The sequence below is a fragment of the Kogia breviceps genome, chromosome 13 (genome assembly GCF_026419965.1).
Source record: "Kogia breviceps isolate mKogBre1 chromosome 13, mKogBre1 haplotype 1, whole genome shotgun sequence".
NCBI classification, from domain to species: Eukaryota; Metazoa; Chordata; class Mammalia; order Artiodactyla; family Physeteridae; genus Kogia; species Kogia breviceps.
Window position 1 is genome coordinate 88,323,405 of NC_081322.1, and position 24,215 is coordinate 88,347,619.

A 24,215-nucleotide genomic window follows, 5' to 3' on the forward strand; every position below is an offset into this window, starting at 1 on the left:
GATGTGTGGTGGGGAGGCTGCCGAAGGTGGGTGAGGCCCCTTGAGCGCTCAAGGACCGTGCAGCAACCGACTTGCCCCTCTGTCCCAAATCATCACGTTTTCTCTCTCTACTGTATTATTTCCATTAGTAGATTCCTGTTGTCATTTATCCCATTTTTTAAAAAGACAAACCAAACATTTTAAAAAGAAAATATCTCAGGGGTGGAGAGTGGAAAGTGGTCAAAAGATCCAAACTTTCAGTTATAAAATAAATAAGTTCTGGGGATATAATGCACAGCATCGTGACTATAATTAATAAGACTGTATTGGATATTTGAAACTTGCTAAAGGGAGTAAATCTTACCGTTCTCACCACAAGGAAAAAGACATTTATAACTATGTGTGGTGATGGATGTTAACTAGACCTATTGTGATGATAATTTCACACTATGCACATATATTGAATCATTACGTTGTATACCTGAAACTAATGAAAGATTATGTGTCAATTATATCTCAAGGAAAATATCTCAACTCCCTATTTAGCTACGACCTTATTTCTCTTCTCTTTTAAGGCAAGACTCCATAAAACAATTGTCTATATTTGCTGCCTACAATTTCTCTTCTTCCTCTCCATCTCCCTCCCTCTCCTTCTCTCTCTCTCCCTCTCTCTCTCTCAAACTCAACCTAATCTCTCCAGTGAAACAGCTCTTACTGAAGTCACCAATGACTCTACATTGCCAAATCCAGTTGTCAACTCTCAGGCTTCATTACCCTTGAACTACAGGCAGCATTTAACACACGAGTGATCCTTCTCTCTGTCTTGACATAATTTCTCCTCCTTGCCAGGAAGCACCCACTCCTGGTCCTCCTCTTGCCCCCTGGACACCTCTTTCCAGCCTCTTGTGGGTCTTCCTCCCATCTCAGACTTCTAAATGTTCCGTGCCAGGGCTGGCCTTTGGCTTTTATCCTCTCTTCTCAAACCACACGCACTTCCTAGGTGATCTCATCCAGCCTCACCACGTTACATACCATCTTACATGCCGATGATTCTTAACTCATCCATATTATTAAGCCTTCTCAGATTTATATCTCTAATTCAGATCATTCCCCTATACTCCAGACTCAGATATCCAGCCAACTACTTAACATCTCTATTTAGAAATCTGCTAGGTGTCTCAGACTTAGCACATCTAAGACTAAGCACCCAGTAGTGACCTCTGTTTCCCTCTCCTCCACACACACCTTGACCTGCCCCTCTGGCAAACACTCCCATCTAAGTAATAGCAACTCACCCTTTCATCTGCTCAGGCAAAACCTCGATGCGATCGTTTCTCTCTTTTGGCTTTTTTAAATACCAGACATCTGATTAATCGGCAGTTCTTGTTCACTCCACCTTCCAAATATACGTAGAATTCAGTCGACCAAATCCACCTCCATCACCATCAGCCGGGTCCAAGCCATCGTCATCTCTCACCAGGATGACTGCACTAGCCTGCTACCTGCCACCACCCTTGGCAATGAAAGTGCTGCTGAATTTATTAAGATTTCTGCACTTACGTTTGCACTACTAAAACTGGTCAATACTTTTTCTATTTTGCATAATGCTCTAATTTTTGTTTTAGGAATAAAATTCTGTCTTGAGTGAGATAAGTTATTCTCTTAGCTTTGGAAATACATACTTTATATTATGTAGGAATTTTCTCCTTTTTTATGTTTGGTGGAATTATCCAGTAAAAGCTTTTGGGTATCAGGCCACTGTAGGGGGTCTTTTACTAACTTTTCAGTTTTTTTCATTGGTTAACAATATATTTAGGTTTCTTAACTCTTTTTCAATCAATTTTAATAATTTATAATTTCCTTAAAATTTCCCATTACATCTAATTTTTCAAATGCATTAGTATCTACTATTCCTTATTAAATTATTAATAATCACGCTGTTGCCTGCACTACAGTTATCTTTCCTTTCGCATTCCTTAATAGTTGTGATTTTCTTTTTTCTTGAATAGATTGCCAAACACAGCCTATTTTATTGATCTATTTAAGAAAATATCTTTTTCATTATTAATCAAGCCTGTATTTTAAATTGTGGGCCATTAATTTCTCTTCATTAATTCCCTCTGCTTTTAAAAAGTTTATTTTTGGTGTTCTAAAAATGACTATAAGAATATAAATTGTCATCCTATTATGGCTGCATACGTTAGGTTTGGTAGATTTTGTCCCCATTTTACATTTGAGCCTTTTAAAAGTTATTGTTTTAAAAGGTCACCCAGATGAAGAGTGGCAAAGTAGAAATTCAAATCTCAGTGTGATTTACACTATACCAGAGAAGTTCTTTTGAATGTATCACACACAAAAGACATAGAGATGCAATTCACACAAAAAGAAACATAGTTAACATATGGCGATATGTTTATTTGCTTTAAATAAAAATATTAAAATAATGGCATCCCATTTACACAAGAAGAGATATAACTGCTAATTAAATTGGGTTAAAATGAAACCTTAAATTGGAACGATAATTTGATAAACCAACTTAACAATGTATATTAATTGTCATAAAATATTTGTGTCCTTTGACCAAGTAGCCTCGAATCAGTGTTTTTCCTCAGGACATATTTCATAAGACTAAAACTGCTATATAAAAATTAGAATACAATGAAACATATCTACAGCATTTTCAGGGACAAAGACAGTACCCAAGAATTCTAGACCTGGCTAAATTTGTCATATTCCAGCACTCAGCACCCAAATACTCTTCTTATCTTGTTTTCTCTCTCTTTTCCTATCAGAAGCTGGAACCACTTAACAACAACAATAATAGTAAAATAAGAGATTAACCTTGCTGATTAGATGAAAACAAATGACACAGATATGACAGATACCACATCCCTCTTGACACCCTCCCGCCTCAACCTCTCTGACCAGGGCTCTTTCCTGCGCTCATTCAGTTCTGGCCCAGATGACCTCCTTCTGTAACGTGAACCTTCCTGCCTCGGGGCCCTTGCACTTGCTGTGCCATCTGCCTGCAGAGCTCTTCCCGCAGTCCTCAGCGTGGTTCCCTCCTTCATCTCCCATAAGATGTCCTCAGTTACCCTGGTAAGCCATCCCCGGCTGCACTCACACCCCTAGCACCACATCCTCGGTGCTGGCTTGGTCTCTACAGTTAAGTCCACTCCTAATCCACCATCACTCTCTATCAGCTCATTCTGCTTTATTCTTCTATGTACTTATCATAATATTTGTCACTGCCTGATATATATAAATTTAAAAAAACTTTCAACTGTCTCCACCACCACCTTCCATACTATAACTGGAATACTGTTTTGCACTGTATCCCTAAAACCTAGAACAGTGCCTGGCATATAAGTGCCCAAGAAATATTTGTCATGGCAGGTAATGGCAGGTAAGGAGGAAGACACGGAGAGAGGGAGGGATGGAAGGAGAAAGAGAGGAAGAAAGAGGGGACGGAGAAAGGGCTTAAGACTTATAGATCTGACTTGACTTCATGGAAAAAATATCTTCCATTTCTGGATCAATAACCAGAAATGTCCTATAGTTTCTTGGAAAAGCGAATTCTCCCTAAACTCTATTACAGATACATAGTTTCCGAGGGCTACCTGGTCTACCTCGTCTTATCAGAGTCAAGCCACAATTGGTCTATAATGTCATGGCATTGCCTCCACCTTCTAAAAAATAGCTTGGGCTTCCCTGGTGGCGCAGTGGTTGAGAATCCGCCTGCCGATGCGGGGGACACGGGTTCGTGCCCCGGTCCGGGAAGATCCCACATGCCGCGGAGCAACTAAGCCCGTGAGCCATGGCCGCTGGGCCTGCGCGTCCGGAGCCTGTGCTCCGCAACGGGAGAGGCCACAACAGTGAGAGGCCCGCATACCGCAAAAAAAAAAAATAAAATAAAATAAAAAATAAAAAAAATAAAAAATAGCTTAATAAGGCATACTTTGTCCAGAGAATGTCAACCCAGACCCTAAGGAGGCCCACGGGGAAAAAAATTATTTTAAGTGATTGTCTCACTGGGAAAGACAGAACAGAACATATCCCTCTAATTAAAGAGCTCTCATATGGAGTAGTGGGCATAGCCTTTTCTGAGCTGCTACAAAAGTCAAAACAATACTAGTAGATGGCAATTAAAGAGAGGCTGTTTGGCGCTAAGTGAGAAAGTATGTCACAATAATCACAACTGCCTGGAGGGGTAGGAATCTGCATCACTAAAGAGCGTGCTTTTGACAACGGGTGTGCCCTGTGGCCGGTCACCAGCTACCGAAAGTTTGCACTAGTATTTCTAAATCTTAATTTTAACTTAAAACATTGGTATACTATTTTATAATGCAAATTCCATGTATCAGAACTGACCAAGATCTGGGGTATATTCAGGAAAAAAAAAAAACAACACACACACAACTTTTAAAGACCCTGGAAACTGATACTATTCTAGGTTATCAGTTCATATATTTAGCATTTCTCACCTGGAATTGCATTTTCTCCAAATTTGGCATAAAGTAAAAGAATTATATCAACTAATAGCAAAGAAAAAAAATGACTAGGTATAGTTTATCATCATTTCTAATGGGCTTAAAGATAGTGTGTGGTATTGTCTGCATCTCTTCTCTCTTCACCCGGAAGAAGGCCCTGGCATAGTAAGAAGTAGGTGGCAATCTGAATCCAAGATGTCTTGTGGCGATATTTTGCATAACTAAAATATATAGAAATGCATTCAATTAAAAAGTCTACTCCTTGTCTATATAGCTGTTCTCCTCCAATAGAACCTGGCTTATAAATGAAAGAGTGAGCTGCAATAACAAAATCATTTATGACAGACAGTATGGTACAAAATCTTTAAATTGGGGGACCCTGGAGGCCAAGGGGGAGTTCCACCAAACAGGTGGATAGAGTTAATATATTGAAATAAGCAAGGTATCAGAAGGGCAGCTCTGGTCTTTGCTGTCAGCAGAACACGGGGTGGGCTGAAACCACCTTTGGGGGCATCCCTTTGCCCACTTCCCTCAGAAACAACAACAATGCCTAAAATCTTCTGAGGGCTATAAAGGTTAAACTGAGGTCAGGGGTTCCCCGTAAACTAAAGTTATTCTAAAACAAGAATACTGATGAGTAAGTTGTAGGTGTTTTTCCCACTGTCCTGGTTTTATAGACAGCTGGTACTACCTCAGAGATCTGAGATAGTAGCTTTGCCAATATCGACACCGCAGTATCTTATGACTGCCCAGGTCCACTTGCGAGAATCTTCTTTTATCCTCAGACGTTTGTGCTGCTCTCAGTGGCTGTAAAAATGCCAGGCTGACCCCCGGGGCCCCTGATATACCCTGAAGCACTCAGTCTTGGGAACTTTCCAGGTGTGAACCCTGTAAATGTGAAGTTAATAGTGCATGTACCCAGGAAAACACTGAGACTTACAGAAACCTTAAGAGTCTGTGAGGTTGCTAGGGACAGAGAGAACTCTGCCCACTCTCCAGCAATGGCCCGGGTCATTTTAAAGCTTCCTTTCTACAGATAATCAAAAATAAAGGAATATATCTATATATGTGATCCTGATAACAGTACTTCAGTTTATATCTTATGATAAAGAGTGATCTCTTACATAAGGTTGCATCAGATACAATTCTGATTATTTTCAACATTGAATCCACATTTTAAGATCTTTATCTATAAACAGGATATATAGTTAAGATTCTTTTTCATATGTAATTACAGAATTATAATTTTGTGGCATTAAACATGGCATGCTAAAATGCTCTCGACACTCATACCCCATACGCTTTTAAGTTTGTTAAGTCTCGTAACGTTAACACTAAGTATTTCTCTTGAACGTGAGAACGGTGCCTTTAGTATTTCTAAGAGTACCGAAGAATATCACGTCTTCAGTTCACGAGTACAGTCGCCTTTTGTTCTCCCGGAAGGAAGGGGGCGTGAACTTGAAGGCAGGGTTAGGCTGACAGCACACGTGCAAAGCCACGGAGCAGGGGACGGTGAGGAAGAGGCCTGAGCAGACCGTCGCCACATGGGAACCCGGTGTCAGTGCTGCCTTATCTTACGGTTTTTCAAGAGAAGCCAGAAATCCAATCTTAATATGCACTCTCTCAATAGCTAAATGTTGGCAACAAATTCAGAAAGCTCCCATGAGCATGTGCAGGCCAAATGGAACGCATCTGTTAGCTGTATTCAGCTTGAGGCCTCCAATTTCACACCTCTCTCCTCACTGGCTTTACTCCATACTGATGAGTGATACTTTGGAGAGGGCACTCAGCTTTTGAAATTATTTTTCTAGCACTTACGCACGTTAGAGCACTGAAAGTATACAAAAGAATTTATTTCCTATACTGTGGTAACAAAAATGATATTCACGGTACTTACCCTGCTGACTTCCTTAGGAGACGATTCATCTGGGGGGCGGGGAGGGAAGGGAGAAACAATACAATTAGAAAAGCCTGGGCGCTTTCTGCAACACAGAGAACATGTCACACTCACACTCAGTGAACTAGAAGGCTGTTTGCAATGCCTCCGCTTGTGAAATCGAGGGATGTGGTTGTAAAACTCTGTAACATAAAAGTTAAACAGTAACTTTAGAGCTAGATGTATGTATTAATTTCGGAGGGAAACGAAATAACACAACAGTTTGCCAGTCGTTTTCAAGATTACCTTCTTGGAGATTCTAAAATGGTAGTGCCTGCAAATACGGCCACACTGTGGTTTATCCAACACACGTACCTAGAAAAGGGTTTGTAGTATTTGCAGTATTCCAAATGACACAACCCCACATGAATATCTCAAACGGCCATTGACACTTGTGCTGTGAGGGTTATTTCCAGCATTTCTAACTTGCTGAAATAAGACATGTGCCCGCATGGCGCCCTGGTTAAGGCATGAAACACACCTATTAATAGTGCTGCTTTGTACCATGGACCCCCAGGAGTTGGCGGTGGGGGGGGGGGGTTGTACCAGCATGTCAGCATGCTTTACTAGTAAAATCAGACTCCTGGACTGGCCTGATCTAGTTGAGGCCCTCTGAAGGGCTCCCCCCACGAATCTGGCTACAGGGCAAGAACATGCCTGAGTCCACCAGCAGGGTACAAGAAGCAAACTGTCCAAGACTGCACTTTAGCTCCACTGGTTAAGAGTATCCCATGCCTGGTAACCGGTTCTGACCAGAGAAAAGGTGTTGATATGGCCCTTCCAGAGGAAGGGTGACTGGAGCTGGGCCCCTCCAGACTGCTCACCGGGAGGCAGCCTTTCATTTCCTGCTGTTGCTGCCTTGTGTCTTGTCTAGCAACCAGACGCTCTCTAACTACGGCCACCAGCACACACGCAACACACCAAATTCCTACATTACCAAAAGGCACAGCCTACCCTATCTTAACACCGACAAAGTTCACGAGTCCAGACAGGGCTGTGATTCTTCCTTCTCCTTCAATATTCTTATTAACTACACCACTGAGTCCTTTTGTTTCCTCTTTTCTTCTGATCTGTCTCAGATGTACTGCCTACCATCCATTTCCGCAAATAACATTAAGTCTAGTTCCAAATCACCTATCAACCAGTAACCTCTAAGCTGATCCCTGAATCCAATATCTGCCCTGGCAATCATCTGCCTAAACACACACACACACACACACACACACACACACACACACACACACACACACACACACAGACTCACCCACCCAGTTTATCTTTCAAAAACATTCCATCTATCATGCCCCTTGGATGCTCCATAATTTAAAGTAAATTAGACTTCAGAACTTGCTGCATATGTTGTCTCTACCTGGGAACCTTTTCAAAATTAGCAAGCTTGGGACTATCAGATAGTAAGCGTTCAAGAAGCAGCTCCTATTTTTTGTATTAATACAGACTCGCTCATATATTTTTCTTATAATTGTTCCATAATGGTGTGAGTATTGCATTTGATTTCCCTAAGAATGTAACCATGTTGTAGGAAAAACATTTATTTTACCTTATACGCTGAAGTCACATCATAGAAACATTTCATTTATTCTTTAACTCCCAACCTCTTATTCTTTTCTAAACCTCTCTGAAGATGGGACTCTTCGATTTAATCATCACCACACATTTATTAACAGATTATAAAGTTGTAGAGGCATATATGTTTTCAATGTTTTTAAATTTTTACCTAGGAAATTCAATGAACAGGGTTGAAAATTCAAGGCTGATTAAAACGTGCAAAGGAAAGCAGCAGCTGTGTGAACAGGTTCACTGTGGGACTGAATGGAGTTTTCAAGCTGTGACCCTTTGGAACCTTCCGCTCTCCAGTCATCAGTATGATCTGAAAGTTAGTTCAAAGGAAGAAGAGCTCGTATGTCCAGACATCTGTACATAAATGTCCCCTTTGCTTCTTCCTTTAGTTTTGCTTAGTGTTTCTCAAACTTGAGTGTGCATAAGATACTCTACTGATAAGGATTTATAAAAGCCAACATTTTTCTTGCTTTATGGACAAAGTATTTGAAAGAAAAATGCTACCTATAACTTACTTCTGGATTTTTCACCTTATGTACAGATTGAGAAATATACCATCTATCTCTTCCTCCAACTTAGAAGCCAAACAATTTTTGTTAAATGAATGTCAAGTCCATTACATTTAGGGAACATGGTCTTTTAGCTGAGGAAATTAATGGGTCCAGTGAACTTGTTAGGATAAGGGAAGCTTCCTTCCTATTTCCTATACTTGGAATTTTCATTTTGTTGAACTCTCTTGCCCAAGGCAAGTTTCAGCATGTTGCAGACAATCCATTCACTTTCTCATCCACAATGGAGAGGACAGGACGACCGCAGAGCAGAGGTGGCACAGCTAGTGGCTCCGGGCGTGCACTGGGGTCAGAAGCCCACGTGGCCAGTCACTTGCTGTCTTACTTTGTGGCAAGGTGTCTGACTTCTTTTGCCACCTTATAAGCCTGAAGTGAGACAACATCCTATCAATATGATTTGATACTGAAAAATAATTTTTTCCACAAAAACATTTTCAATGTAAGGTTAAGAGACCACAACTTAGAATGACTCCTAAGAACCCACAACTCTGGAACATCTCTGTACACTTCCAACACGTACTCCCAGCTAAAGTGTCGGAGTGGCATTTCACATGGTTCAGGAAGGAAGCTCACTTAAAAATGAAAGGACAGGCAATCACGGAAAACAAGGAAATTGCCATGGACGGCAGATTTTGAGTCCTTCACGAGCATCAGATTAGCAACAAAAATGTTAGCAACAGCAGACGCTTATTTTTATGTGGCATTACGGTTCTGTAAACATTTGTTTATTCAAGAAATGTGTACTATGGATATATTATGCGAGGCATTTATCCCTGTTCTAAAGGAGCTTAAATTCTAGTGGGAAGAATAAACAAGAAAAAATTTAAAATAATTTCAGAAAGGAAATATCGATGCTTGTTAAAGAGAAATTTATTATTTTTAAAAAAAGGAAACCGTCTTCAATGTAAACATCATTTTAATAATTGTTTAAAGCCTTAGGAAGAATAGCTCATGCAACAAAAAATCCCCTGGAGGATTTCTTACAACTTTCAGCAAGTACTCAATTTTGAATATTTTATAAATCCTTATAACTGTGCACATATTTGTACGTTGTTTTTTGTGAGCAATTTTGATATTTCTTATATGAAATGGGGTCTCAGGAATGAATCCAAATTTATAAGTAGAACTTAAAGGAATTCGCATTATGATGACTGATTTAAAGTGCTGTGTCTGCTTCTAATATTCGTCTTTACTCTGGTGTTTAGCTTTGAAGTAAGAGCTCCAGAAATACAGAGTAGACAAAAATTCCACTAAAACTCATATTCTTTAAAGTCAATAAGAAATTATTAAATTTTCTTACTATTTGAGCCATAAAAACTATAGACAAAAGTGAATACCATTAAAGAAAAACAAAATGTGATAAACAAAAATAACAAATAGAATAACCAAATAAGTTCAATAAATTATTATAGATCTAAAAAAAGATCCATTTAAAACCAAGCATTAAAGAGTTTTGATTGGGCTTCCCTGGTGGCGCAGTGGTTGAGAATCCGCCTGCCGATGCAGGAGACACGGGTTCGTGCCCTGGTCCGGGAAGATCCCACATGCCGCGGAGCAACTAAGCCCGTGAGCCATGGCCGCTGAGCCTGCGCGTCCGGAGCCTGTGCTCCGCAACGGGAGACGCCACAACAGTGAGAGGCCCGCATACCGCAAAAAAAAAAAAAAAAAAAAAAAAAAAAAGAGTTTTGATTGATTCTTATGATCCTTAAGTATTTTTATTCTTTGTTGATCTTTTAAAATCTTCCAACTAAAAAAGAATAAATCTCTTTTACAATAAAGAAAACAGATTCAACATAATCCAAGACTGCAGCTGCTAAAAATGATGATGAATGTTTATGTTTATTTATTGACATGAAAAGTTGTCCATGATTTGGTTAAGTTAAAATATATGTATATGTATTTAATCTATAAGTGTATGTAAACACATACACATTTTATAAATTATATACATAGACACAAATTGGTTTCAATTACAAATTATTTTTTCTTCAGTATATCATGTTACAAGTCTGAAATGAAAACAATTATGATCGTGTATAATTTATACATGTATAAACGTGTGTTAATATTGTTAAAAAGAAAACTTTTTAGATTGATTATCATTTCCTTGAAGTACAATATACAGTTATTTTGACTAAATCTTCCACGGTTCAGTTCTCGGCTTTCAGTGCTCATCCTGTAGTATAAGAGAAGAAGTCTAAGAAGTCACACATTGATACTATGTATCCAGAGAGGAGACACAGTGACCAGAAGATAGAGAACTTGGGGCTCATTGCAAAGATGTCACTGCACCTCAGTCCTTCAAAGATTATCCATCTCACTTTGCCTTGCAGTCTCTGCAGATAATGTAAATGGAGCATACCTGTCTTCTCCTTGTGGGAAATATGTATTTCCCATGAAAATTAATAAACCAGCCATCTTTTATACACACACTTCCATCTCTTAGGAGCTGGTGTGGCTCCATTCAGCCTCCTCCAGCCATTTCTGGCACAGCTATGGAGCTTGTCTAAAGACAGCTATGTGTCTTCTAACGATGCATTCTTAACGACTCAATCCACAAATATCTATCGATGTCTAATATGTGCCAGATACTGAATAAATGTCTCAGTTGACCCAATCATACCAAAGGGGAGGACTTACACTCCACGTGGCTTTGAGAGGAAACAAAAAGGCAGCCTTTGGCCCTATAGCTAGTGGCAGGAGCCACCTTGTAATCATGAGAGGAGTCAACCCCAGACAATAACCCAGCAAGGGCAACAGAGGAGAAGCGGAGGCGGGCACAGAGCATTGGTCAGAAGGAGAGGGCAGCTGGGGGACAGGAAAGAGAGAAAAGCTGGATCTCTGGAGACATTTCTAACCAATTTAATCAGCCAACCTTGAAGACTGCCTTACCTAAACCCTTCTTCGTATGTGAGACAGTTTACTTCCCTGTTGAGTAAGCCAATTTCACCAGGTGAAACAGAAAGCCCTCAAAAGGAAATGAGGAAAGGAAATGAAGGAAATGTAATAAAATGTTAATAGGATATTACTTTTATATCATTAAATCAATACATCATTGTTTAAAATAAAATCTTCAGAAAGCTCTCGGATTCCTGCCACAAATAAACTCATCCCTTTGCTTAGGATTCAAGTCCTCACAATTTGGTTCTATTTTTCCAACTGGAATCTGTAACAACAGGACTCAACTGGTCTTACTAGAGCCCCAAATATGCTTTGCTCACTCTTAACTCAAAATCTTCATACCTTCCAACAACAAGTATTTTTTGAGCACCTACTCAGTAACTAAGTTCCTGGCACTATCCCCGGTGCCTACAATATACCTGAGAACAAAAAGAGACAGTAATCCCTGTCCTCGTGAAGCTTTATTCTAAGGCAGGAGACGGTCCATAAACATGACAAATAACTAAATTATACAGCAAGCTGGAAGCGGTCACAAAGTAGACCAGGTTAAGAAGGATTCGAAAGCAATGGGGAAATGGCTGGGGGCAGGCTGCAGATTTAAGTGTGGTTAGAGAACACCTCCTCCAGGGGGTGAGCTATAAAAGCAGCTCCCTAAGGGAAAAGCATTCCAGGCAGAGATCTGGTCCTGAGCAAAGACACTGAGACACGAGTGTGCCTGCTGTTTCCTCAAAGTTGATTCCTCCCTCTTCCAACACATGGAAGTCTTTCAAGGCTCAGCTCAATTTGTATTTTGTCTCTGAGGCCCTCTCAAAAGCACATAGGCCCACTATATGTCTTCCCTCAGAATTCTTACACACTCCTTTCCTGTGAGGAGAGCTACATTAAAAAACAAGACAGGCTTAGAGTCCAAAGACATCTGTTTTCAACTCTCAGCTTCACTTACAAACCATACATGGGCTCCTTGACCTTCCAAACTTGCTAATCTCATATTTATAAAATGAGGTCACTTCAGAAGGTACTGGATCAAGTGAGATAATGTACATAAAGTTTTTGCACAGAGCGGGCTCTCAATAAATTGCAGTTTTCTTTCTCTGCATTCAACCTGGCATCGACTATATTCTGCTTTGTGTGGATAACTATATTCATATGAATGACTTAACTTCTTCACTGAATACAAGTTCTTGGAGACAAGAGACACATCTAATGTTTCTTTTACATTACTGGGGGGAGGCATTTCAAAGAATTATTCTTAAATGATTCAGATATAATGATTCTTTTGCATACAGACAGCAACATTGTGTGGTGAAACATTAGGAGATTGTTACCTTTGCCAACGGTTTAAAATCTCGTGGCCTACTAACTATTAAAGATAGTGTGCTCAAATCACTTCACTCTTGTTATCCTTCTTACTTCAATTTTCTAACCCTAAAAACCAGGAATTCATGGAAGAATAGGAGCCATGTAGTCAAGACCTGAAGTGCCAGATTAATGGATTTTTGCCAATAAACCCTCTATTTTGCAGTTACTGATGAGGAAACATGAAATAATCTACAAATCACTAAATAATTGGAAAGTATAAAGAACTATATCCTTATTATAGTCTTGGTCAAAAAGGGGGGGGAGGAAATAATAAGTTTACAAGCTATACCACAAAACAGGAAAAATTATTTTTTTTTCCCTGAAGGACTGTAATGTTTTCAGTAACTTACAGAATCACATTTTCTGGCACACCCCATCGCAGTCTATTCTTTGCCTTTATTTTTATATAAACAGAAGGAGACCATTCCTAGTGAGAGTTAGTCCATGAAGCTTTCCAATTCTATAAATGAAAAGTGATGGCTTAAAAAGGCATTGTGTGAATTGCAGGTGGTCTTCTATATATAATGTAATAACTTACAAAGTACCTTCCTTTATATATATATATATATATATAAAACAATTAAACAATATATACATTAAACAATCATTAGGTATCATTAAACAATCCCTTAATATGTTTCTCTCCATTTCTACATATTGCGTTATAGAACTTCGCTATCTCTAGATGTCCTGGAGCTGTGTGGGTTCCGTGTCTTTGGACTCTGGTTTGGTATCCTGTTTGTGAGCACATGCAGCTCGCTGTAAGGTTCACCATTAGCAACCGGGGCAACATCTCTCCCAGAGGCTAATGGCAGAGCTGATCTTAGTTTCTCAACTGATAACATGTGAGCTGTTGAAATAGAGAAGCAATTCTATCATTCTGACAGAAGAAACAAAAGTGATTAAATGTAAACTCTGCTAACATTTGGAGAATTATTCACCTTTTAACATGGCAAGTTCCATATTCAGTAGTGTCTTCCAAAATTCATAGTTTCAAGTAACTATCTAGAAACAGCTAAGGAATTTAAAAATTTATTATAATAGATACATAGATAGATGAAAATTATAAATAAAAAATTATTGAGTCTTCCTAAAACTCTAACAATATTTTGTGCCTTTAAAAACATATTTTATAAGGATGCTTCAATATTGAGGATGTGGAGATATGAGAAATTCAAAGCTTTCCTATCATATTTATAAAAATAATCAACAGAAAAGGGCTTAGCATCAAAGTCTACACGGTCTAGGAGTTTTCTGAGGATGGGGAAAAAATCCCAGAATGTATTGAACACGTCTAGATTTCCCAAATACTCTGGAGCATACAAGATTCCATGAAATTTGGACGTCACATACTGCTATGTCAACAGAGATCTTTTTTTCCTTTTCACATCCTTATTGGAGTATAATTGCTTTACAATGGTGTGCTAGTTTCTGCTGTATAACAAAGTGAATCAGCTACACATATACATACATCCGCATAGCTCCTCCTCCTTATGTCTCCCTCCCGTGCTCACTATCCCACCCCTCTCGGGGGTCACAAAGCACCGAGCTGATCTCCTGGTGCTATGCAGCTGCTTCCCACTAGCTGTCTACTTTACATTTGGTAGTGTATATATGTCCATGCCACCCTCTCACTTCGTCCCAGCTTACCCTTCCCCCTCCCTGTGTCCTGAAGCCCTTTCTCTACATATGCGTCTTTATTCCTGTACTGCCCCTAGGTTCTCCAAAACCAGTTTTCTTTTTTTTTTTTTTTAGGGTCCATATATATGTGTTAGCATATGGTATTTGTTTTCCTCTTTCTGACTTACTTCACTCTGTATGACACTCTCTAGGTCCATCCACCTCACTACAAAGAACTCAATTTAGTTTCTTTTTATGGCTGAGTAATATTCCATTGTATATATGTGGCACATCTTTTTATCCATTCATCTGTCAATGGACACTTAGGTGGCTTCCTATTGTAAATAGAGCTGCAATGAACATTTTGGTACATGACTCTTTTTGAATTATGGTTTTCTCAGGGTATATGCCCAGTCGTGGGATTACTGGGTCATATGGTAGTTCTATTTTTAGTTTTTTAAGGAACCTCCATACTGTTCTCCATAATGGCTGTATCAATTTACATTCCCACCAACAGTGCAAGAGGGTTCCTTTTTCTCCACACCCTCTCCAGCATTTATTGTTTGTAGATTTTTTGATGATGGCCATTCTGACCTGTCTGAGGTGATACCTCATTGTGGTTTTGATTTGCATTTCTCTAATGATTAGTGATTTTGAGCATCCTTTCATGTGTTTGTTGGCAATCTGTATATCTTCTTTGGAGAAATGTCTATTGAGGTCTTCTGCCCATTTTTGGATTGGGTTGTTTGTTTTTTTCATATTGAACTGCATGAGCTGCTTGTAAATTTTGGAGATTAATCCTTTGTCAGTTGCTTCATTTGCAAATATTTTCCCCCATTCTTAGAGTTTTCTTTTCATCTTATTTATGGTTTCCTTTGCTGTCCAAAAGCTTTGAAGTTTCATTAGGTCCCATTTGTTTACTTTTGTTTTCATTTCCATTTCTCTAGGAAGTGGGTCAAAAAGGATCTTGCTGTGATGGATGCCACAGAGTGCTCTTCCTGTGTTTTCCTCTAAGAGTTTGATAGTGTCTGGCCTTACATTTAGGTCTTTAGTCCATTTTGAGTTTATTTTTGTGTGTGGTGTTAGGGAGTGTTCTAATTTCATTCTTTTACATGTAGCTGTCCAGTTTTCCCAGAACCACTTATTGAAGAGGCTGTCTTTTCTCCATTGCATATTCTTGCCTCCTTTATCAAAGATAAGGTGACCATATGTGCATGGTTTATCTCTGAGCTTTCTATCCTGTTCCATTGATCTATATTTCTGTTTTTGTGCCAGTAGCATACTGTCTTGATTACTGTAGCTTTGTAGTATAATCTGAGGTCAGGGAGCCTGATTCCTCCAGCTCTGTTTTAATTTCTCAAGATTGTTTTGGCTATCCAGGGTCTTTTGTGTTTCTATACAGATAGTGAAATGTTTCGTTCTTTTTCTGTGAAAAATGCCATTGGTAGTTTGATAGGACTTGCATTGAATCTGTAGATTGCTTTGGGTAGTAGAGTCATTTTCACAATGTTGATTCTTCCAATCCAAAAACATGGTGTATCTCTCCATCTGTTTGTATCACCTTTAATTTCTTTCATCAGTGTCTTATAGTTTTCTGCATCCAGGTCTTTTTTCTCCTTAGGTAGGTTTATTCCTAGGTATTTTACTCTTTTTGTCGCTATGGTAAATGAGAGTGTTTCCTTAATTTCTCTTTCAGATTTCTCATCCTTAGTGTATAGGAATGCAAGAGATTTCTGTGCATTAACTTTGTATCCTGCTACTTTACCAAATTCATTAATTAGCTCTAGTAGTGTTTTGGTAGCATCTTCAGGATTCTCTAGGTATAGTATCACGTTATCTTCAAACAGTGACAGTTTTACTTCTTCTTTTCTGATTTGGATTCCTTTTATTTCTTTTTCTTCTCTGATTGCTGTGGCTAAAACTTCCAAAACTATGTTGAATAATAGCAGTGAGAGTGGGCAACCTTGTCTTATTCATGACCTTAGTGGAAATGGTTTCAGTTTTTCACCATTGAGAATAATGTGGGCTGCGGGTTTGTCACATATGGCCTTTATTATGTTGAGGTAAGTTCCCTCTATGCCTACTTCCTGGAGGGTTTTTATCATGAATGGGTGTTGAATTCTGTCAAAAGCTTTTTCTTCATCTATTGAGATGATCATATGGTTTTTCTTCTTCAGTTTGTTAATATCATTTATCACATTGATTGATTTGCATATAATGAAGAACCCTTGCATTCCTGGGATAAACCCCACTTGATCATGGTGTATGATCCTTTTAATGTGCTGTTGGATCCTGTTTGCTAGTATTTTGTTCAGGATTTTTGCATCTATGTTCATCACTGATATTGGCCTGTAGTTTTCTGTTTTCTGTGACACCTTGTCTGGTTTTGGTATGAGGGGTGATGGTGGCTTCATAGAATGAGCTTGGGAATGTTCCTCCCTCTGCTATCTTTTGGAAGAGTTTGAGAAGGAAAGGTGTTAGCTCTTCTCTAAATGTTTGATAGAATTTGCCTGTGAAGCCATCTGGTCCTGGGCTTTTGTTTGTTGGAAGATTTTTAATCACAGCTTCAATTTCAGTGCTTGTGATTGGTCTGTTTATATTTTCTATTTCTTCCTGGTTCAGTCTTGGAAGGTTGTGCTTTTCTAAGAATTTGTTCATTTCTTCCAGGTTGTCGATTTTATTGGCACATAGTTGCTTGTAGTAATCTCTCATGATCCTTTGTATTTCTGAAGGGTCAGTTGTTACTTCTCTGTTTTCATTTCTAATTCTATTGATTTGAGTCTTCTCCTTTTTTTCCTTGATGAATCTGGCTAATGGTTTATCAATTTTGTTTACCTTCTCAAAGAACCAGCTTTTAGTTTTATTGATCTTTGCTATCTCTTCCTTCATTTCTTTTTCATTTCTTTCTTATCTGGTCTTTATGATTTCTTCCCTTCAGCTAACTTTGGGGTATTTTTGTTCTTCTTTCTTTAATTGCATTAGGTGTAAGGATAGGTTGTTTATTTGAGATTTTTCTTGTTTCTTGAGGTAGGATTGCATTGCTATAATATGCCTTCTTAGAACTGCTTTTGCTGTATCCCATAGGTTTTGGGTCATCGTGTTTTCATTTTCATTTGTTCCTAGATAGTTTTTTTAATTTCCTCTGTGATATCTTCAGTGATCTCTTGTTTTTTTAGTAGTGAATTGTTTAGCCTCCATGTGTTTGTATTTCTTACAGATTTTTTCCTGTAATTGATATCCAGTCTCATAGCATTGTGGTCGGAAAAGATACTTGATATAATTTCAATATTCTTAAATTTACCAAGGCTTGATTTGTGACCCAAGGTATGATCTATCCTGGAGAATGTTCCAGGAGCACTTGAGAAGAAAGTGTATTCTGTTGTTTTTGGCTGGAATGTCCTATAAATATCAATTAAGTCTATCTTGTTTAACATATTATTTACAGCTTGTGTTTCCTTATTTATTTTCATTTTGGACGATCTGTTCATTGGTGAAAGTGGGGTGTTAAAGTCCCCTACTATGATTGTGTTACAGTCGGTTTCCCTTTTTATGGCTGTTAGCATTTGCCTTATATCTTGAGGTGCTCCTATGTTGGGTGCATAAATATTTTCAGTTGTTGTATCTTCTTCTTGGACTGATCCCCTGATCATTATGTAATGTCCTTCTTTGTCTCTTGTAATACTCTTTATTTTAAAGTCTATTTTGTCTGATATGAGAATTGCTACTCCAGCTTTCTTCTGATTTCCATTTGCATGGAATATCTTTTTCCATCCCCTCACTTTCAGTCTGTGTGTGTCCCTAGGTCTGAAGTGGGTCTCTTGTAGACAGCATATATACAGATCTTGTTTTTGTATCCATACAGCCAGTCTATGTCTTTTGGTTGGAGCATTTAATCCATTTACATGTAAGGTAGTTATCAATATGTGTGTTCCTATTACCATTTTCTTAATTGTTTTCGGTTTGCCAACCCCTTCTGGCTTGCAGAGTTTCTGCTGAAAGATCAGCTGTTAACCTTATGGAGATTCCCTTGTATGTTATTTGTTGCTTTTCCCTTGCTGCTTTTAATATTTTTTCTTTGTATTTAATTTTTGATAGTTTGATTAATATGTGTCTGGGTGTGGTTCTCCTCGGATTTACCCTTTATGGGGCTCTCTGTGCTTCTTGGACTTGATTGACTATTTCCTTTCCCATATTAGGGAAGTTTTCATCTACAATCTCTTCAGATATTTTCTCAGTCCCTTTCTTTTTCTCTTCTTCTTCTGGGACCCCTATAATTGGAATGTTGGTGAGTATAATGTTGTCCCAGAGGTCTCTGAGACTGTCCTCGATTCTTTTCACTCTTATTTTCTTTATTCTGCTCCGCGGTACTTATTTCCACTATTTTATCTTCCAGGTCACTTATCCGTTCTTCTGCCTCAGTTATTCTGCTATTGATTCCTTCCAGAGAATATTTAATTTCATTTATTGTGTTGTTCATCATTATTTGTTTGTTCTTTAGTTCTTCTGGGTCCTTGGTAAACATTTCTTGTATTTTCTCCTTTCTATTTCCAAGATTTTGGATCATCTTTTCTATGAGGACTCTGAATTCATTTTCAGGTAGACTGCCTATTTCCTCTTCATTTGTTTGGTCTGGTGGGTTTTTATCTTGCTCCTTCATCTGCTGTGTGTTTCTCTGTCTTCTCATTTTGCTTAACTTACTGTGTTTGGGGTCTCCTTTTTGCAGGCTGCTGGTTCGTAGTTCCCATTGTTTTTGGTGTCTTCCTCCAGTGGCTAAGGTTGGTTCAGTGGGTTGTGTAGGCTTCCTGGTGGAGGGGACTAGTGCCTGTGTTCTGGTGGATGAGGCCAGATCTTGTCTTTCTGGTGGGCAAGACCACATCCGGTGGTGTGTTTTGGGATGTCTGTGATCTTATTATGATTTTAGGCAGCCTCTCTGCTAACAGGTGGGGTTGTGTTCCTGTTTTGCTAGTTGTTTGGCGTAGGGCGTCCAGCACTGTAGCTTGCTGGTCATTGAGTGAAGCTGGGTTTTAGTGTTGAGATGGAGATCCTTGGGAGAGCTCTGGCCCATTGATATTACATGGGACCTGGAGGTCTCTGGTGGTCCAATGTCCTGAACTTGGCTCTCCCACCTCAGAGGCTCAGGCCTGACAGCCAGCCGGAGCACCAGGATCCTGTCAGCAACACGGCTGCTAGTGCTGGAGTGTCTCCTATAGAGGCGGGGGGTGGATGCGTCTCACTGCGGGGACAAGGACACTGGGAGCAGAAGTTCTGGGAAGTACTCCTTGGTGTGAGCCCTCCCAGAGTCTGCCATTAGCCCCACTGAAGAGCCTCTAGCCAGAGATCTTAACTGATATGAAAATAGGAGAAGATCCTGGGACTAAATAGATGATAAACATTAAGAACTCAGAAAAAGGTTTAAATTTTACTGACTCCATCATATCATTTTGAATTGTAATAACATTAATAATGATAAATAAATTGGAAAATGTGATACAGAAGTCTATAGTTCTGTGCAAATCTTTTACTTTACTTTTGACTGAAGATGTTTTTGTTACTATTGTCTCTTATAGTCTAATTACTGCTGACTTAATCTGTACATCTTGGAAGTTCTAATCTAAAACTGTTCAAAGGAAAAATTAAACTAGGGGCTTTATTATTTTTCTCTGAAGTTACTTCATATTCACTCTATTTATTCTGCAGTATATTTCAAGTGTGCAAGAGATAAAGTTTAGAACACTGGCTCTCTTTTTTGTTTCTGTGACACTGAAAATGGTAATAGTTTTAAAGAGTCTCATTTTGCATAAAAAAAAAAAAAATCTGCAGAAAGCTGACATTTGTGAGTGGTTCTCTTTCTGCTTCAGACCAGCTGACAGGCCAAGAAGGGAAACACCCTCAGGGAGAGTCTTCTCAGGCCAGTGGCAGCAAAAGGGTCTTAGCAGGGGAGTGGACAGCTGAACCATGGGGGTGAGGATGGCCCTACACGAAGTATAGTTCTGTCCAAAAATTGCTTATTCTCTAGGCATATGTATGTTTATATTGGACATACATTTTATTTATTACTGATACCAACCAAAGGAATAAAACAAAGAAACCAGGAAAATACTTCATGTTTTTGAGACACTAACAAAAAAATACTAGAACTGAACAAAATTTAATTGTCTACTTTTTTTTTTTTTTTGCGGTACGCGGGCCTCTCACTGTTGTAGCCTCTCCCGTTGTGGAGCACAGGCTCCGGACACGCAGGCTCAGTGGCCATGGCTCACGGGCCCAGCCGCTCTGCAGCATGTGGGATCTTCCTGGACTGGGGCATGAACCCGTGTCCCCTGCGCCGGCAGGCGGACTCTCAACCACTGCACCACCAGGGAAGCCCTTGTCTACAATTTTTAGCATATTGACTCTTTCTTGTTACCACAACCCTACTTCTTCAACATTTCTGGTATCAGTTAAGAAGTAATGACTTGTCTATAATTCCGTATTAAGACTTTCTACTTAATTTAAAAGTAACAGCAGTTTACAGCAATGAATCACTGAACATTCATTTTCACTTTGTCTGAAGTTTGATATGGGTGACTTTAGTTATAGTATTAAAATAATATTCCACTTTTGCTTATGAAGGATTAACTGAAACAGAAATGGCCTTCCAATCATCAACAACTAGAAAACCAGACAAAATGCATGAAACAAAGGTTTTTAGACAGTGGCCACCAGGCAGCGAAAAGACTGTGATCTCAGAGATAAAATATTTGAAAAAATGGCAGTGCTCTTTCAGGACAAAAGCTCACTGCAAATTAGGAATTTAAGTGGATTTCTTTAACCTGATAAAGAGTATCTATGAAACATCTACAGGTACCGTCATACCTAATGGTGAAAGACCAAATGCTTCCTCCTTAAGATGGGGAGCAAGGCAAGAATATCTTCTTTCACCACTCCTATTAAGCATTGTACTGAAGTTTCTAGCCAGAAAAATAAGACAAAGAAGTGTGTCATATAATTTATATTACATATAATACAAATATTATATATGGTATACAGCTCTGAAAGGAAAAAAAAGTCTTTATTCACAGATGACATGATAACCTAGGTAGACAGTCCTAAGGAATCTGCAAAACAAAACAAAACGCACAAAAAAACACTACTAGAATAAATAAGTGAATTCAGTAAGGTCACAGATGCAAGATCAGAGAAATTTAACTCCTAAACAGAGAAAGATACCCCGTTACATGATAAGGCAAATGACCCAGAGAAGCCATGTCAATTTTGAAAAATAAGGAAGTTGTAGAAGCTACACTGCGTTCTAAGGCTTCCCATAAAGCTGTATTAATCACAACTGCATGGTACTTTTCTCCACAGCAGATATATTTCATTGTGGCTTCTATTTGTACTTCCCTGATGATTAGTGATGTTTATGTTGTGCGCTTTAATGACGTACAATTTTGTCAATTATACCTCAATAAAACTGGAAACAAAAATAAAATAGTGTGACGGAAACAACCTAATGACAGATATGTAGATGATGAAACAAAATTGAGAATCCAGAAGTAAACATATGGATATATGCGATTTTTCAACAAAGGTTCCAAAGTTTTATTCACTGGAGAAAAAATAAGCTTTTTTAACAAAGCTTGCTGTAATAAATGGATATTCATATAGAAAAAGAAAACAAAATAAAAAATCTTGACCCTTATCTCACACCACATAGGAAAATTAACTTAAAATGAACGAATTTGAAATGACATATACAAAAGAGTGAAAACTATAAAACATGAAAGAAAATCTTGAGTTAATTTATTTCTTGGATTAGGGAAAAAATCATAAAAGAAAAAATTGATAAAACAGACTTTATTAGAGTTAAACACATTGGCTCTTCAAAAGACACTACTGGGGAAAAAAAAAAAAGAACAGCCACAGTCTGGGAGATACATAATATTATATATCTAATACAGGACTTGTGTCCAGAGTATACAAAGTAATATTACAACTCAATATTAAGATGACAAATATCCCCAATTTTAAAATGGGCAAAATATTTGAATAGATGCTTCACAAAAGAAGACATAGAAATGGCAAGCAAGCTCACCGAAAAAAAAAAAAAATGCTCACCATCTTTAGTTGTTTGGGAAATGCAAACTACAACTACAATGAGATACCATCACATACCCATTAGGATGGTAAAGTTAAAAGGAAAGAATATGAAGTAGCTGGAAATTTATAAATTGCTAAAAGCGTCATACATCCAAATAAAGGAATATTACTGAGCAGCAGAAACGAACAGAGCGCCGATACACACACAACAGACACGAGCCTGACCAGCATTACGCCAAGTGAGGGAATCCAGCTGCAAATACTGCCTATTGTATGATTCCATTCATCTGAAATTCCGTAAACAGGACAAGGGCAGCTGAGAGGCTGCCAGAGACTAGAGAGGGATGAGGTAGGGGGGGCTCAGCTGCAAAGAGGCACATGGGACTTTCCGGGGTGACGGCAATGCTGACGTGGTGATGGTTACATGACACAGTACATTCCCGAAAACTCACTGACCTGCATACTTAAAATCGGTGAGGTGTATTGTAGGTAAGCCTCTGCCTTAATAAAGCTGATCGAAGAGGCAAGTACGACTCGCCCTAGGCTTTAGGCCCTCGTGCCGCGCACCAGGGCCATTCAGGATACCGGCTTGCCTCGAACATCCTCCGGCCCTACGCTTCAGTGCTGGCCGGGGACACTGGGGCGGGGAGCGAATGTTCACGTGCCCTGCATTCCCTCCATTCTCCCACCGTCCCCAGCCTCCAAGTTATTCCTCCCTATTGACTGCGAACCTCACAGCCAGACCCACATCCTTCCTTTCCCTCCAACCCGCCTCGGAGCACCCTGCAGGCGTTCAGCAGCCACACTGGGGAACGCGAGGGCGCAGCGGCAAACCGAGGGACTCTCACAGCAGGGGACGAAGCTGCTCCAGCCACGGGTCGCTGGGAACTCGGTGTGGGCTTCAGGGGCTGCCAGCAACAGGAGGCCACGTGGAGAGCTGACAGGCAGGTGAAGGCCTGTCCCGCCTCGCCGCGAATCAACAGGCCCTGCAGCATGTTAGCCTCAGAAGCCCGAGCACTGAGCTCGACAGAACCCGGGAGGACAGGGTTAAAGGGTCAAAGGCTGCTCACCATCACCGCCTTGTTTCCCGGTCTCCCTATGTGCCCAACTGTCAGAGAGAAGAAAGAAAACTTAGGAAGAAGCTGTCCAACGCTGGCACTCTCGCACAGCCACTCTGGAGAACAGTCTGGCACCTTCTGATACTCTGCTAGTCCTAGGTATGTATCGAAGACTAAGTATGGAAAATACCAAGTTCCAAAAGAGACCAAGTTAATACAAAAAAGTAGGCTTTAAAGCACAAGTAACTGAGACCGTCAATTGCTGAGGTTATATGTTTTCTATCAGTAGGAAATGTAATCCGTGAGCAGCATAAAATCAGATAAAGCAAACAAAATTATATTTTCTTCTGCATATCCAAAGCAATCTTGCTGCTGTACTTCTACAGAGAAGGCTAAAATATTGTTATGAAATTCATTATTCTTCAGCACCCATTCATAATAATCAATTATAAAAGTGAATTAAGCATTTATTTGCAGAAAAGACTGTTGAATTAAAAAATGCTGTGTCTGTAGTTCTCTGGAAATTGATAAAAGAACTGATAACAGAATAATTCCAGAATCCTATGCAGTAGAGATCAGTAGAACAAGTATAGCCCAGGGAGCAATAATGTTTTAGAATATTATTTTGGAAGTTCGAGAAGATAAC

The 24,215-nt window shown here is 39.2% G+C and overlaps 1 protein-coding gene across 6 annotated transcripts in view; it reads right to left on the reverse strand.

Annotated features, from left to right (window-relative positions):
* Nucleotides 1-24,215, reverse strand: part of PDE10A (phosphodiesterase 10A) — a 566,819-nt gene that overhangs the window by 91,572 nt on the left and 451,032 nt on the right. For 5 of the 6 annotated variants that reach the window (XM_067011128.1, XM_067011129.1, XM_067011132.1 and 2 more), the window contains exon 3: nt 6,367-6,395. The exons of the other annotated variant lie outside the window; for it this stretch is intronic. In XM_067011128.1, the coding sequence (XP_066867229.1) occupies nt 6,367-6,395 (29 nt within the window). The remainder of the gene's footprint in view (nt 1-6,366; nt 6,396-24,215) is intronic. 6 annotated transcript variants of the gene reach the window in all.